Source organism: Ammodytes marinus, assembly GCF_949987685.1.
Source record: "Ammodytes marinus genome assembly, chromosome: 9".
Lineage (NCBI taxonomy): Eukaryota > Metazoa > Chordata > Actinopteri > Uranoscopiformes > Ammodytidae > Ammodytes > Ammodytes marinus.
Window position 1 is genome coordinate 6,496,661 of NC_137213.1, and position 18,068 is coordinate 6,514,728.

At 40.5% G+C, this 18,068-nt stretch overlaps 1 protein-coding gene across 1 annotated transcript in view; it reads left to right on the top strand.

Annotated features, from left to right (window-relative positions):
* brinp2 (bone morphogenetic protein/retinoic acid inducible neural-specific 2) overlaps positions 1–18,068 on the top strand; it is a 223,717-nt gene that overhangs the window by 143,408 nt on the left and 62,241 nt on the right. Inside the window, exon 5 of the mRNA XM_080033521.1 lies at positions 4,554–4,659. Coding sequence (XP_079889647.1) covers positions 4,554–4,659 — 106 coding nt within the window. The remainder of the gene's footprint in view (positions 1–4,553; positions 4,660–18,068) is intronic.

Consider the following 18,068-nt stretch of genomic DNA (forward strand, 5'->3'; position numbering starts at 1 on the left):
CTTCAAAAAGCAACAGAGACAGAGTCCAGCTGTTACTGTTTCCTGCTGGGCGACTGCAGATAGCGCTGGGCTACACTTCAGCATACACAGTGATGCTGTGGCTTTTGGGAAAAATATAACTGTGCTGAAGCAACATGCCTATGAATGCCAGCTGGTTCTAGTCTTGTCGTGAATCTGCGTTAATTGACAATAAAGAACTTAACTAAATACATAACTAAAGTTAGCACATGAATGGAACAAAACTAGTGACTCCGTCCAACAGTGTACAATAGTGACAGAATTATTACTAAACTAAAATAACTTAACCCATTGATGACGGCTGCTGTGCGATGCCACATTGTATCCCCTGCCTGATGCTGCGTAGCGCAGCATTGTTACTTTATCTAATTTTCATGGCGCGTGCAGCATAAAATGCACTGTCATTGGTTCAAATACACATGAGGTGGGTTTTGTTGATTTTTTTAAGACCACGTGACCACCCAAAAGTTGTGTGGTTTGCCGCAAATCACGTCAATCAAAAAAATTAAAAATAAATAAATAAATAATAATAATTTAAAAAATACGCCGGCTGTGTCGGCGATAGTGTATTACAGAACAGTTAGTGGCGTTCGGAGCGCAGAATCTAGGTCTACTATAGGCTACTGAAGAAAATCACTCAACACATTGCATCTATTTATTAACAATATTTATGAATTTAGGCTATATTTTGCTGCTCCAACTGAAATTCAGCCCAGCCAGGCAATAGTTAAGTTTCAGTTTTCACAGCCAATCCAAGAACATGAATGAGATGCAACAGTTGGGTCTCTTACTGTTAAAGCAGAGATTATTTTTGACCACATATATGGCTTCAACAACCTCAAACAGCCCTCTTTTCCTCCGACTCATCTCCCTCCTTTATCTCTGGCTTATCTTTAAATACATCTCAGCAACGTCTATTTTTCTCAAGATATTCCAGAGATGTTTGTGATGAGTATCTTTTGCGGCGCCTTGAAGGCTAGCTTCCATTTCTTTTTGATAACAGATGCAATCCGAATGCAACGCAGAGTGTTAAAATGTAAGGAAATAAGGTATTTTTTTTCTTCACGGATGGCAGATCTGCACAGGCTGCATAATTTTTCCAATTTGTGTGATTTAGTCAGAAAAAATGGCTTCCAAGTCCTATCTCCTTATTCTAAATTTGACCTATTACTAATTTTTCATCCATCTTCTTCTACATTTCTCTCACTATTGTGTATGCTTGTTTCCCTTGCTCCTATATTAGAAGCCCTATGGCAGGGCATCTCGTACAACATGTCCAGTTAGAAATCATTTATGTATCATATTTTCCATGACATGTACAGTATCTCGCTATAAAGTCCCCCCAGCCAAGAAAAACACTTATAAAATGCATTCCCACTGCCATACACATCTTAAATAAAAGGTAATAACCCACACACCTACATATACAATATGTTAGTTTATACACATGTAGTAATTTTTATCCTGTCTAAATTATTTTTATTAAGTATTTTATTCTGTTTTTAGAAACATATGTTGTATACTTGTCCAAGGTGTGTGTTGTATGCTTAGCTACAGGACCACTTTAAGTAACGACTGACTATAACGTTTTCTGAACCGGAAAAACCAATTCAGTTGTTTCTGCTGCTATTTACTGTAAATGCCATTGACCTGGATAGCAGAAATGTCAGGGACAACTTTATATTTATTTTATCTTATATTACAGTGGCTTGCAAAAGTATTCATACCCCTTTGAATTTTCCACACTTTGTCACATTAAAAACACACACGTACATTTATTTTATTGGGATTGCATGTGATAGACCAACACACAGTGGTGCATCATTGTGAAGTGGAATGAAAATGAAATATGGTTTTACATTGTTTTTATAAATAAAAAACTGAAAAGTGTGGCGTGCATAAGTATTCAGCCCCCCTGAGTCAATACGTTGTAGAACCACCTATCACTGCAATAACAGCCGCCCGTCTATTGGGGTATGTCTCCGCCAGCTTTGCCCATCTAGAGACTGATATTTTTGCCCATTCTTCTTTGCAAAATAGCTCAAGCTTCAGATTCAGCATTAGATTGGATGGAGAGCATCTGTCAACAGCAATTTTCAAGTATTTCCAGATATTCTCAATTGTATTGAGGTCTGGACTTTGACTGGGCCATTCTAACACATGACTATGCTTTGATTTGAACCATTTTATAGTAGATCTGGCTGTATGTTTAGGGTAGTTGTCCTTCTGGAAGGTGAACCTCCACCCCAGTCTCAAGTCTTTTGCAGACTCTAACAGGTTTTTCTGCCCTGTATTTGGCTCCATCCATCTTCCCATCAACTCTGACCAGCTTGACCAAAACTTGGCCTGAATGCAAAATGCAATGTGTGGCGGAAACTAACACTGCACATCACCCTATACACACCATCCTCACCGTGAAACATGGTGGTGGCGGCAGCATCATGCTATGGGGATGCTTTTCTTCAGCAGGGAAGAGGGAAGCTGTTTAGAGTTGATGGGAAGATGGATGGAGCCAAATACAGGACAGAAAACCTGTTAGAGTCTGCAAAAGACTTGAGACTGGGGTGGAGGTTCACCTTTGTGAGGGACAACTAGCCTAAAAATACAGCCAGATCTACTATGGAATGGTTTAAATCAAAGCATGGGCATGTGTTAGAATGGTCCAGTCAAAGTCCAGACCTCAATACAATTGAGAATCTCTGGAAAGACTTGAAAATTGCTGTTCACAGACGCTCCATCCAATCTGATGCTAAATCTGAAGCTCAAGCTATTTTTTAAAGAAGAATGGGCAAAAATGTCAGTCTGTAGATGGGCAAAGCTGGTGGAGACAAAGCCCAAATAGATTTGCAGCTGTAATTGCAGCGATAGGTGGTTCTACAAAGCATTGACTCAGGGGGGGCTGAATACTTTTGCACGCCACACTTTTCAGTTTTTTATTTATAAAAAAAATGTAAAACCATGTATCATTTTCATTCCACTTCACAATTATGCGCCACTTTGAGTTGGTCTATCACATAAAATCCCAATAAAATAAATGTACGTGTGTGGTTATAACATGACTAAATGTCGAAAATGTCAAGGTGTATGAATACTTTTGCAAGGCGCTGTATATAAGTAATTCTTGTAAGAGAAAATTAGTTGCATTTGAACTAAGCATAAATATAACTGTCCAGTTAGTGAGGTGAATAACAAATCTATGGACATACTCTAAAAATAAATAAATAAATACCTTAGTGTTGACAAAAGTACAAAAATCATATACTGTATATATTTTTAATAGATCTCAAGCTGCTGATAAGAAGTCCTTGGTTTTCCAGAACAGTTTCATTGTCGGCCTGTCTGTTATCTATCCTGAAGAGTGAAGAGGGACATTAGGCTTTTTCTCATGTTTTCTCTTGTCTCGTTATCCTATTTGGGACATAGAAGAAATATGATTTCATTCTTTAGTGATCCACAGGGTTTCAACAGGCCACACACACACACACACACACACACACGCACACACACACACACACACACACACATGCACACAGACACACAAATGAGAGTCATAATTATCATTCATACCATGTCTTGTTTTTGTCCACCTGGTGAATGTATAAGTCCAATATCCACACTCTTTTAGCTCAGCTTTTGCCGACCCCTGAGGGAAATCTCTGGATCTGTAGATTCAGTATCAAGTTTATTGCTGAGTAAGTTTTCACAAACAAGGAGTTTGCCTTGGTATATTGATGCATAAAAACAAACCTCAAGCAAAAAGAAAAAGTGAAAAAGCAAGTACAGCCAAGGCAAGAGGCATAACATACAATAGTAAAATAGTGTTACAATAGTGACTGTGTGTGTGTGTGTGTGTGTGTGTGTGTGTGTGTGTGTGTGTGTGTGTGTGTGTGTGTGTGTGTGTGTGTGTGTGTGTGTGTGTGTGTGTGTGTGTGTGTGTGTGTGTGTGTGTGTGTGTGTGTGTGTGTGTGTGTGTCTGCTGCTTGGTGCTGAGCAGGCTGTGTACTGTGGGTTAAGAATTTCAAAATTGACCAGTTTTTCGCCCACGGTGTCTCGCCCTTAAATATGTAATGTGAATGCAAAAGGAATTGCTTCTCCCACATGTAACAATTTTTATCATCTGACCTCGATTAAAGAAGGGAGGAGCCAAAAAATAACAGACATCCAACATAGTGCAACCTTCACTTTGTATCCTTGATTTTTTTCTGCTTTGAAGTTCAAATCTTTCTTTAAAAGCACCTGAGCGCTCTCTCTCTCTCTCTCTCTCTCTCTCTCTCTGTCTCTCTCTTAACTTCTTACCTCTGGCCTTCCCTTCCACTGTTCTCCATGACACAGCCAGCACACTGCAGGCAGCTGTGGCTTTTCTCTGCTTTCAGAGGGCTGTGCCACACTTTGCATTGCCCTACAGGCTGTGTACTTGACTGCCAGAAATGGGGGAAAAAAACTCAAAACGCCTCATTTACTGCTAATATGAAATTATAAAAAGAAAAAAAAAAGAAAATCATATCATTGCAAATGTCCTTCCTCTTGTTTCCTAGGTAACTGAAACAAGGACGGGACCCCTCGGCTGCAGTAACTACGACAGCTTGGATTCTGTTAGCTCAGTGTTGGTGCACAGCCCGGAAAATAAGATCCACCTAAAGGGTAAGGCTGGATACATGCACACACACACACACACACACACACTCACAGGCACTCACACACGCATGCACACACGCATGCACACACTCACACACACACACACACAAACACAGACACACACACACACACCCACACAAACGCGCACACATAACAATGCTACATTCTCTCGTTTTCTTTCAAACACACACAGACAGCCTCCGAAGAAAGGGTCTGCTGAAGGCAGAGTGTTCTTGGCACACACACACACACACACACACACACACACACACACACACACTGCCTCACACCTCTACCCACCACACTGCCAAGCCTCTCACCTCCTGTGTGTGTAATAGTTGGCTGGCATGACCCTTTACTCTAAGCTGGACTCACTTTCTAAGTCTGTTCTGCCCGAGTGGCTCTCGGTGTCATGAAGAGTCTGTTATCTTAGCAGGCTGCAGATGGACCGTGTCTTGGCCACACTGACTCCAACCTAAACCCCACCAGCTACACCCCAACAATTTTGAAGTGGTACTCCAGGGACTATAGCCTTAGTGACAGACATATCGTGACAAACACATCATACAATGATTGTGAAGTCTGTGTAATGTTCCGGTACTGAATAACCTTATTTCAACTTTTGCAACACATTGTGCTATTTAGTTTTAATGTGCTATATAATGGTATTTTTTTATAACATTACCTGTTAACACTCGCAATTGCCAACTTTCTGCATTTCTGAAGTGGAGCTCTGTATCGATCAAAGTGTTACATTGTTTAAATCCATGGCTGTTATACTATTCAAAAATAGCCCAATTTTTCTTTTATGAATCAAAAGAAAGTTATCAGTACACCAATAGATCAAGATCCGCTATACAGTTAGACATTAGACTATACACATCCAGTGCATTTGGTGCGGTTTAACACCAAATTCTGAGTGGAACAATTCTGCCATATTTGCCTGATTTCCAAATGTAATATACAGTATTTGGGGGTCGTGAGATGCTTCTGCTTGTTACACACTAACCCTGATTTAAAAACTTGGAAAAAAATTCATCAGGCTTTTTGTGTCCCGGCTGAACCCACAGAAACCAGCCAATAACACTGCAGCGCTGTGTGTTTGTTGTTCAAACTCTCCAAATACATCATGTCAGTCCACTGTGTGTGCCAGCTCCCCGGTCCCCCCACATCCGAAAGAGGTTGAGAACCACGACCAAGTCCCTTTGGTATTATAGCGATACATTACATAAGTGGTCCACTGCCTGTTCCAGCAGCATATTGCTTTCATTGTTAATGCAGTTCTGTTCAATATTAAAGCACATCCCCCGCTGCTTCCATGACAGAGGGAGATAATCAATGACCAAGCTTCCGTTCAGGCTAATTGTGACTTTAGCATGCACACAGAAATGTATTGAGTTAAACGAGCCACCTAAGGAGAGGCTTTAACAGAGAAGGATAACATGTTGTAGTCTTCCTCAGATGACCCTAGGATGAATGAGAATTGTCTGAGTTTAGATGAGTTTAGATAGTAAGAAGCTGACATGTTGGTGCAGGGATTACCCAACCAGCGTATTATTTTTCTTGTTACGTACGAGTCCGACTCACATATATTGTATATAGCCAGGTCCATTATGTTTTGAGTCTAACTTTAGTGGAATTGTATGGGGGAAATGCAAAACAAAAACATTTTGAAAAGGGTATTGTATGAGGAATCAGAAAAACAATGTTAGCATTTGCCCAGATGTCTATGTGGAAGCCATATTAGAATTTCCAAAATGGCCCCCATAAAACTTTTTTGTAACATTTTGTAATATCTTGGATTCTCAATAAGATGGGATATTGATTTTTAGGCTAAGGGAATCAAATGGTGGTAGTTACAAAGCTTAAACATTTTACAATATTAACCATTTAATGCAGTGTACCAGAGTGGGTAAAAAATTACCCGGTGAGGGGTTTCTCTCTGAAAATGTATCTTTTCATTATAAAGTACAAACATGCTCTGAATGTTGCAACATCAGCCTACTAATCTTGTCTAATCAATAATAAATATAATCCTAGATGTCTATGTTTGTGTAAATTCCTAAATGGCCATGCACCATATAGACATCTGTTCAAATGCCAACATTGATTTTATGAGTCCTTAAAATAATAATAATAAAATACTATTATTCCAAAAAAGGTATAGTTTTGCAAACCCCCTGAAAATCCCACAAAAGTTACTAGCGATCTTGACTTATAAACACGCCTTTTTTGACGCCAGCACATTCCAACATTGTTGCGGTCAAGTACTGATTTACAGTTTTCAGGGTCTTGGATATTCAATGGTCGACTCGTGTTTCCTGCCTTATTCCCAATATTTCCTAAAATTTGCGAATTAGGCAATGTTATGTGGATTGTATAACCTCACAGGTGTTAATAGTTAAGTAGCAGATATGGCTTCCACTTCTACTGTTTACCTTCTACGGCGATGAGGATGAGGACTAGAACAGGCTAGTGAGCTGACTGTCTAATGGACGGAAAGAATAAAAGAGCATCAAGAAAAGAAGAGGAAATCAAAAAGCCGTTATCCTTCCGACCACCCGGCCTTGTCCTCCCCTTAAGGAGCTATCATATAAGGAATAAGCACTCGCGCTGATCTGTGTAACCTCTTCCAAACAAGGGCCACAAAGAGGGACCACACTTTGCTGTCTTTTGAAGTTTATCCTTCAAGTCCGTGCCTAATCCCACATGTTAGGTATCACACGTTTCATCAAGCCTGCTGCTGCTTCATGGTGGATACTTCAGATGTCTCCGAAAGCTGATGTATAATTTGCTTTTGTATTGAAAAGGCCAAAGGCAATGCGCTTGTTGGAATGCAGGCAGTGTGCCCCCTGTGTTTTGAAATGATGGGGGTTATCAGCGTGGGATCTGGCGGCAGTGTGGCATCAAAGTAAAAATAAAAATTAATTGTTTTTCTGAACTTTCTAACTCAACACATATCTTCACACACCCAAAACACACTCTCACAATAACTTTAGTTTATAGTCCCCACTGAACGACAGTATGGCAAGGGGCCTCATGCATTAAAATGTTAAGATAATATCCTTAATCCTTCAAATTGGGTTTTACCAAGCTTTCTTTGCACACAATGGCAGAACATCTTTCGTTTTAGCCTGATGGATGACACCTATTCAAAAGAAGGTGTGAGTGCATTAGGTTTGATTATTAGTATAATTGAACAGGTTCAGTTTCTCCTTTGTTTCCTTCACAAAAGTGTTACCAAAGAGCCAAAATAATTCATTCACATTACCATGTCAGTGGTGTTATTACAGGACCGGGAAAAATATCAAACTATTAGTAGCACAACTGTCAAACATGTGTCATCAGAGCAGTGCTGTATTGCACCAGAAATAATAAAAGGGCATTTTGTAAAATGAGGTTAGACTTTCAAAAAGCAAAGCTGATATAAGAGAAGACTTGTCGGTGAACATGTCTAGTCTTATACTGTCTTTTCAGTTTAAGTGTATCATTAGTGGAGCTCCCCTCACTCCAGATTGGAGTTAGCATCAGAGGGAAAGAGCCCTCCCCTAACATACTTAGATTGTCCCACTATTAACTAATGGTGTAATGTATGGCCTGTTTGGTGTGTTTGCTGGAGAACTAAAAGGTGATACAAATTGTTTTGGTGTTTTGTAGGATCTCAACCAATGTATAGTAAAAAAAACTTTGATACTTTCAAACTGGAACATCAGTGAGAAGATATATTGACATATGACTTTTGACATTTTGGACTGAGAAAATGAATGTTTGGCTGAATTTACTTACCAGTATTTCCTACAACCCTCCAATGTATTACATTGTAACAGGGTGAACTATTCTAACTACAGAGCCTCTTTGTTTCTGAGCCGCTGCACAAAGAAGAAATAAAAATAAAAAGTATCGGAGTTAAAAAGGGAAAAAAAAACGTACTACATAATTGTGTGATGATAAAGTAGAAACTCCAAAGCTCTGTTTTGTACATTCTTGAGGCAAGTAGAAGAAATCTCTTTGTGTGTTCTATTCCCCAAATGCCTCAACACTGCATTATTCTTACTCTTTCTGATCTCTGACTATGATTGCATGCCTGCGTGCGTGCGTGTGTGTGCGTGTGTGTGTGTGTGTGTGTGTGTGTCTACCTTTAGGCCTTGCCTGGGTGTTTGCATGTACGTGCATAAGTGCTTCTTCTTTCACACCAACAATGGCTCTTCTACCCTCTACAATGGCAAAATCATTATTATTTTTATTGAAAATTGTTTTCATGTCTTTTTCCCATCGAAATGCAAGGTCTTTAGTTATTGTACGTGCGTCAATACAAAGAACTAAGTGAACTGAGTTTTTACAGAGGACAAACTTCACCCAAGCAATTGTGGGACTAATGTGGGACTAAGGGTGTATTCACACATGCTGTGTTTAGTTCGGTTGAAACGAACTCAGGTGCACTTCCACCTTCGGTGCGCATCTTTCAGACAGGTGTGAATACAGCAATCGCACTCGGGGGCGGACCAAACAAACGCTCCGAGATCCAGCTGAAGAGGTAGTCTCGATGCGCTTCAAAACGCACTCTGCTGCAGTTCGTTTGTGGTGTGAATTTGGCCGGACTCGATCCGACCCAATTGCAGGAAGCACTGCGCCTTTTCTTTCTTTTCTTTTTTAATAAATCGCCATCAGCTTCACATTATGGGAAAGTGTTGTTGTCGCCATTGTTAGGAAGATTAGTTGTGGTTTGACCGGGAGCCCCGAGCGAAAATATTACATTTGATAATGATGCGTGCGGATCAGCGATCAGATGGAGAGGAGCGTCTCCCGTAGCCTACAGTGCCAACAGGTTCACGCTGCGCTTTGCATGAAGTGTGTGTTTTTATTGTTCTTCCCAACGGGACCGTCAATACTGTCCCCGTGTCAGTTTGGTGCTGAACTGCGCCGAACTGACACCCAGCTGATACACAGCTTAATCAGCTGTGTTTCAGTTTGAGCCTATTCTTCACGCGAGTCGCGCGTCCAGCAGCAAAAATACAGTAAAAATGATGTTTCACATCGTAGGCTAGAAGCCACATAACGTGGCATTGTCATAGGGCTACATATTATAACCATATGAAACAACAATAATTTGATGTTTTTCCTCTTTATTTATAGGCTAGATGTAGGCATTTTTATTATTTTTAACTCCATATTATATCAATGATAAATTCGCAGTTTTTACTTCGTTCTTCCTGCTTCTCTCCACCCCAGAATGTCTGTCCAATGAATGAATGACCTTAGATCACGTGTGGTTTTGCTTCGTAATGCTGGTTCACTTGCAAAAGGGGCAATATGAAAGTGGACCACACCAAACAAAAAAATCCAAATTCTATTTGGTCTGGACCAAAGCAAGTGAACTAACGGACTTTCCATGTGTGAATACACCCTAAAAGAACAGCTTGTCTATTCCTGACAGAAGGTTAACACAGACCTTCAGTCACCCCCTTCCAGACAGCAAAACACTGCCATTTTGTGCCAATTTTCTAAATCATTATAATGGAGTCATGGTCACCTTTTCTGAACAGTTAATTATACAGCAACAACTTAAAACACTTGCTGGGGTCTTACTATAATTGGTTCATCATTTGTCACTGTTATGATGGTGTGCATGGGAACATGTTTTCAGAAGGGCGGGCTGCCCCAGGATATGATGCATGTGAGAGCAAACGTGCACATTAATATTTAGAATAAACAACTGAACGTTGCAACCGGAAACTTGCGCTGAAATAATATTAAAGCAGAATAAAGTTTATTATGCATAATGATTGGGAATATTTAAACCTGCATCCACCTCAGCTGCTGCTGACTCGGACAGAACCGCAAGAGTGAAAAAAATATTATCTTAAACATGCAGGCTTAGGGAAAGGATTTTGGACCTGTTTATCAGCTCCTCTACACTTTGAGCTGAGGCGAAAGCATGCCCAGATTAAGTTAAAAAATAAACACATGTAGTTCCTCTACTTGTTTTGTATAATTGAAAACAACAGAATACTAATACTGATATCTTTCTATATCTAAAATTGAAGTGGTCATAATAATTATCAGTCATGCATGCATATTTATTTTCTGTGCAAAGAGATTGTTAATAATAGTTTAACTGCAGTCCTTTTTTGGTGTTACCTTAACATGAAGTGGTTTTGACATTAGAGCCAAACTTTGTGATGTCGCATGTTTCATGTATCAACAATTACTTTAGTGAGGACCATCTTTTACAAGGACTATGTCATTCAAGATATACAAATCAGTTAATTGGAATAGCACAAAAGGTGGTGATGGGGGTGGGGGGGATAGGGGTTCAGGCATCGATGAATGTCTTTGTACAGATCCCCACCCACAGACTCTCATTGCTAGTTTAACACTGAACATAGGATAAACCACACAAGGCCTGCAATATACCAACAATACAGTTCTCTTGGGGAACACAATGCCTTGACTCTGCTAATAGCAAGCCCTTCAACTCCACAGTTACAGAACTAATGTAGTGCCGTTAATTCCCCTTTGAAACATTCTGTGTAGCCTTCCCATTTTGTCGGATCCATATGTTCTGCAGAATGTGTGTGGTTGTGCAGTGCTTCCCTATGGGGCTTTCTACAATCTAAAACAACATCTTTCTTCAAAATAATTGTAGACAGCGGCCTCCACAGCCTTACTTTCCAGCAGAATTGTAAAATATGGATGTAGTTCCTGGGGATATTCAATACATAACAAAAGGCCAGCTAGAGATTTAAAGGTGGAGTCAGTGATACTGGAGAACGCTTGTTGTCAAAATCACTTTGTTACTGTAAATGCGCTGACATTTTGAGATGTTAATACACCGCCCAGGCTCTATAAACTGGTATGTAAACAAAGGGTATGAAAACAAAGAGGGCCCACCGTAAGATAGTATGCCCATGTACAGAGCCAAGGCTGTGGATACAAATTACATTTTGTTTTCAGCGTGCACATGCAGGTATGGGCAGGTAGCGGATCGTGAGGAGAAGTCATCGGAATTTGATTAAAGTGATTTTGACAACAAGCTTTCTCCAGAACTGCTGGCTCCACCTTTTAAAGCTAAAACAGTATGTATTAGTCCTAGCTAGAAAGAACACTATACACTTTTTCCACCTGACTTTGGCCTCCCTCCTGTACAGTCAGTTACACAATTGCCACTTGTTCAGCACTGTACTGAAAAGCCCTCGGCACTTTCTTGGCACCAGTTATATAGGTAAGAATCCTTCAATATGTCAACTGTACTGTATAATAAGCACCCTCTGACATGTCTCGCAAACCATAGCTTTTTGAGAAAAAGCCTTTATTAAGACTTGCTCAAGGCCTCTCATAGTCCTTATAGGTCATGTATTATTATACTGTGTACTGTATTCTTTTCATAAAGTCCTAAGTTCACTTTGAAACTAACTGGCACTGGTGCTTGGAGACTAAGCCTGTGCATGTGAAGAAAAGGTTATATAGAAAAACATGTGCTGTAGCCCTGAGAAAAGGATGACTCTTTTCAGTTGACCTTGACATCAACACAAGTCCCTGAATAGAAAACACACACACGCACACACACCCACACACACACACACACACACACACACACACACACACACACACACCTACACACACACACACACATGCACACACACCCACACACCACCTGTGAGCTCCTGCAGGGTGAGAGGTCTGTCAAATTCCTCCCACTGCACCAGGGTAACTCTGGTCAGTGACTGAAACAAATTCTAAGCACACCACCTGTCACTACGTAACACGTCAAACATCAAATAAATAGTTTGCTAAAATTCCTTAGCGGGGCCTTTCTTTGACATCAGAGGCCTGTTTCAGGTAGCTGGTTTTGAGGCAACCCAGAGTTTGTTCGCTCTGAGTTAGTGGAAACTCTGGGTTTTCCGTTTCAGGTTCAGCGCAACCGAGAGTCAGTTACTGCGGCAACATACGCCGTGGGTCTAACCTGCTCGGGAGGTGGTTAGACCTACCCTGAGTTTGTTTTCACTTTACGCTGCAGCTCCGACTGAAGAAAGAGTGTCACTGTCACACGCGTCCCTGTACAGTTTGAAGCAAAATCACTCCATAAAAATCTCCATCGGGATGTTTTTATCATTTCCTGATGATTTTACGTTTGATCAATCATTTATCTGATCAGTAGCCTTGTTCTCAGCCCTCGGTCCGTTCATATAGGCGGCCACCTTACACATCGTGACATGCTCTACATTCAGATTAATAAACCTATTTGTATTGTATGCTTTTTAACGTCTGTGCCACTGAACAGATTTATGTCAGGTGGATTCATTTAACGCTGCGGCTGCACACGATCGTTACTGTTCACTTGTGCGATCCTAAAGTCACAGACGAGCCTCGTTAAATAGCCTAATATGAATATAAAAATTATATAATAATTTAAACTGTGATCACTTGAGGAAAATGGATCTGGTAATAAATCAATCAGGCTCTTCAATGGAAACTGTCACCTAATGTGTCTGACGTTAATGTCTTTCACTCCCCATTTAAAAGAAGCGACAGTCTGTTTACTGCACAGTATTAGGCTATACCTTGCCAACATATTATACAGCGAATATAAAACACTGTCAGCAATGCTGTGCCGCGCCAGCTTAATACTTCACTGCTGATATGCGTAACTTTTTCAAATATGGCTTCTCATACGGAAGCGAAATGATTCTCTTGACAAAAAATGTTTGCTCTGTTTTTTTCTGAATTGCCGAGGAGATTAGATCAGAGTTATGAGACAATATCCCCGTTAATTCTTCTCCATAGGCTACCATAAACTCATTCGTTAATATCTCTAACCCTAGTGGGAGGAGCGGAGATTTCTTTTTCTTTTTTTTTTGAGAAGTGGGAGGATCAATCATTTGTTTCTACTGTTTCCATGGTGAATCAAGTTATTAGCGATCCATTGACGATGGCTTTTACGCACGCGATCGAACCCAGAGTGAACACGCTCAGAGTTGATTGACCCAACGCTGATCCACTGTTCTGAAACCGAAAACCCAGAGTTGCTTGTCAACCCTGCGCTCTGAGTTGACCAACTCAGAGCGCAGGATTTAACTTAGAGTATGTAAAACCAGCTACCTGAAACTGGCCTCAGAGACATACTACATGGCAGGCTCAAATATAAAGTCACCTGTTAGGTAAAATTTACTTTTTTGTTGTTTTTTCAATAATGATATGGGTTAACTTAGCACTACCTCCGCCTGTGATAAGCCACACCCCCCCAGACACACCAGCATCTAACTGGCAGTTAGATTAAGGGCCAGTCAGAGCAGACTGTGCTTTTTGGAAGGCAGGGCTTAATGTGTATAAAGAGACAAGCTCTAAAATGGAGGGTTTCACAGAGAGACGGAAAAAATGGGATCCAGAAATGGCAGTGTGAAAAATAAAATAAAATAAAATAATTGGAAACTACACCATGAAAACTGTGTCTAGCAGAAACCCCAAATAATTTTTTTTATTACCTAAACATTTGCATAATATGTTACCTTTAACCCCTATACAGTAAGATATATCATTGGCTCACCTCCAAGCAGGCTTTATCTATTCCCATTCTATTTTTCCCTGCCTTTTGCACAACACCGCTGTGTAGTTGAATTTTTCTGGAAGAAAACAAAAATATCGCAAGGCAGCACAGAACAAAACCGAGAACCTCGGCTGAAGAAAATACGCGTTTCATCCTTTGTGACAAGTCTGCAGAAAATTCAAGTGACAGCCAGATGGAAATGTTGCAAGCCAGACAGGCAAGCATAAAGAAAGGCAGGCATAAAGAGACAGAGAGAGGGACAGAGAGAGAGAGAGAGAGAGAGAGAGAGAGAGAGAGAGAGAGAGAGAGAGAGAGAGAGAGAGAGAGAGAGAGAGAGAGAGAGAGAGAGAGAGAGAGAGAGAGAGAGAGAGAGAGAGAGAGAGAGAGAGAGAGAGTCATACGCCAACGTCTGTGCCAGCCAACGTACTGTATATTGAAGCTGGTTCGGCGCCAAAGCCTAGGCCATCGGGAGTGGGAGCACAATCCAAAAAAATACTGACACCGTTTTCACTACGGCCAAGAGTGCATTCCAGTGTAGTGGACCAAGCACTCACTAAAGCAAGGGCTTGGAGAGAACACACACACACACACACACACACACACACACACACACACACACACACACACACACACACACACTCACACTGATAACAGAGGGGTGGTGATCACCGGGGGAGGCTTAAGAGCTTCAAATTGCCCGAAAATGAAAAGTGTGGTCTCCGCTGGAGATTGAAAGATAGAAAGAGAGGGAAACCATGGGTCTTCTATTTCTGCTTTACTATGGTGATTTCAATCTGTGGCTGGATGGAAGCAAAGCCTTATGGGTAATAACCCTAAAAAAAAACCATCAGAAGGAGATGTTGTTTTTTTGTCCCTGAAACTCATGGTGGGGACTGGGAACAGATGCCCGAAAACAAAACACAAATCCCACTTTCGTCACTTGTATCGCTGTTGTCTGCCAAAAAAAACCCCCACAAAAGACAAGACGAAGCGAAGACATTCTGAAGCTTTATATGCATTATATTTAACATATTTTCTATCGTCAGAATGCAATTTAAGCTTGGTTACTCAGTCTAAAAATTACCACTTTGATCTCTGTCTGAATATAATTAAACTTTTTTTTTTCACACTGGCAGTCACTTTCCCTCAGTCATTTCTCTGGCTCCTTTAATTACCTGCTGTTCCCCACCGGCCATGTAGTTGTTCTCAGTGTGTTCTACCAGTCCTAGTCACCCGTTTCCCCTCCCATGGCCAGCACACCTGTTACCTACACCTCTGATGACCACTGATTATTACTGTATACACCAATCATCGTTCCGCCTTTTGCCAGATTGTCAAACTACTCAGGCCAAGTTCACACGTAAACGGGTATTTTCGTACCTGTAGCTTTTTGGGTGTAATTTGGACTCTTGTCCACATTCAAAAATTGCAACTGAACACTAAAAGCTGAGCTTCTTCGAACCCTCTGCCCTAATGTAGAGATCTTTGGAATACTCAGATTTGCCTGTATTCATAAGAAACAGGGACACTGGAGGTTTTAGGAAAAGCTGGCCTAATGACCACAATTTGTGCATGGCAATTGTTGTTAACAACTTTCTTTTTGTGAATTTTTTTTTGTAAAAGATTTTGTATGCCCTAACAATGAAAGGCTATTATACTAGTCTTGGCTCGTTGAGAGTGTGCCTGAAGTAAGCCTTGGTGCTTCCTCTTTTCGTGTTGTTTACATCTACTGAGCATGCGCTGTGAACGCAAAATGGCATCCAATCACTGTTTACTTGCTAGTAGTCTTTGTTTTCCCTGCCTCTTTTGCGTATTACCACCCCCATATGAAACTTACTATCGGAGGAATAGTGTTATTTCCAGGAATGGGTATCAGGTATGAAGGTACAGAGAGTCACATTCGGATTAGCCTCTGTTAAAATAGCAGCTTACTCAATGCAATCTCTCATTCAGCATTCCTTGCATCCACCTTTCTGAAGAAAATTAAGTGTGTTTCTATGGTTTTATTTCCATATTCTAAACTGAATAATTTAAACTACATTACTTTTCCTCTCAGAATACCCCGCTGTTATGGCAATTAACCTTGACCCATAAGTCATAGACTGAGGCACTGAAATAATAAATAAACAATTATAATAGAACATCATGTAGATCACTACCAGCCTTAACTTTGGTCCCTGAGGACACCTGTACACAGCAACAACATAGTGTCCAAAGAAAATACTTTCTTACTTCATGCACTGGATGAGCAGCCTTCACTGGAGTCAATGGGCATTAATAATTGAGTCCATTATTAGGTTTCATAATGCTACTATTGGTTCAATGTAAGTTGTGCTAGATACAAAGAGAGACCCTCTCATCAAAACATTGGCTTAAAGTACCACTATGTGATCAGAAACTCCAAAAGAGACGCTTAACCTAATTTTTTTTTTTTTTTTACAAAAAAGAAAATAACAAAATCCTCCTTGGTGATTTTATGTTGAATTGATTGTCCTATTTAAAGTTGATGTACACTGATGTGCTGCAGGTGATTGCTTTGTTGGTGAAAGGGGTGTTTAATTTCAGCTTCCATTCAGATGTTCAAGGATGTGACTCCTTTTCAGTTAATCCCCCCCTTTCAGAGAGTGTATGTGCATCTGACAATTCAGACAGAGTCATGTCAAAGGGCTCTTTTATCCTAAGTGTGCCGTATCAATTCCCACCCCAGTGACATTCACTCAGGGCTTAATTGCATTGTTGGGGGCTCGTGTGTGGCTTTAAATGATATACAATGCCAAATGAGGGATAGTATTCATCCTAAAGACACCATGTGATACATTCAAGTATATGCCTTTTCCTTTTTTTCTCTCTTTTGGATCAGCAGATGTGAGTTGCATGATGAAGTGATTGAACATTTTGATGAATACTACTAATATACTGCCGTAACAAAGACTATTAGACCAAGGCAGCAAGGTGAGAGGCCTTAATTTCACTCTACACTTTTATAATGTTGCTTTTACTAAGTCTATCAAGAACAGATTTGTTCTCTTTTTTTCTTCTTTTATATAACCAATGACAGCAATAATATGGTAAGTACTGGGGTCAAATATTGTCAAGAAACAAACAAAAAAATACTCAATATGTATACACAAAACATGATTTTGACAGCGTGACGCAAGAAAGAAAGATCAGAGCACGCTCAGAGTTGATTAACCCAACGCTGATCCATTGTTCTGAAACCGAGTTCAGCGACTCAGAGCGCAGGATTAAACCCAGAGTTTGTAAAACCTGCCACCTGAAACAGGGCTCAGCAAAGAGCTAAGTGAAAAGAAGAGATAGAAAAAGCGGGACTGCTGCTGGGAAGAGTGTTATTTAGCCGTCTCCAAAACTGAAACCCCTGCCAGGTTTGCAAATAAAACACACCACACACACACACGCACACCAGAAAAATCTCAAAGCACCTGCTCCCAAAGCATGGGAGAGGAGACATGTGACTAATTACATCGCTTTCCAAGCCATTGAAAGAGTAAATACCAAAGAGGAGCCATGCATATTCATACACACAGGGGGATTGAATTGGCTGTTAAATCATCCAGAGAGTGAGTGTGAGTGAAGTGGGGAAAGAGAAAGAAAAAGGCTTTTGACACAAGCAAATTGAGGATTATTAGACATACAGACAGAGAGACAGACAGATTCAGGGAAGTAGCGTGAACGCCATGTGATGGTGGGTCTTCTGAATGCAGCCTGCTGCTTGCTTTCTAACAGACCCAGGGTGCATTTTGTTTTAAAGATCAAACTTAGCTTTTGATTTGTAAAAACAGTGAAATTGAAGCTGTGATGTTACCCCGCTGTTAAAGCTCCCATATTATACACTTTTCGGTACTATTATACA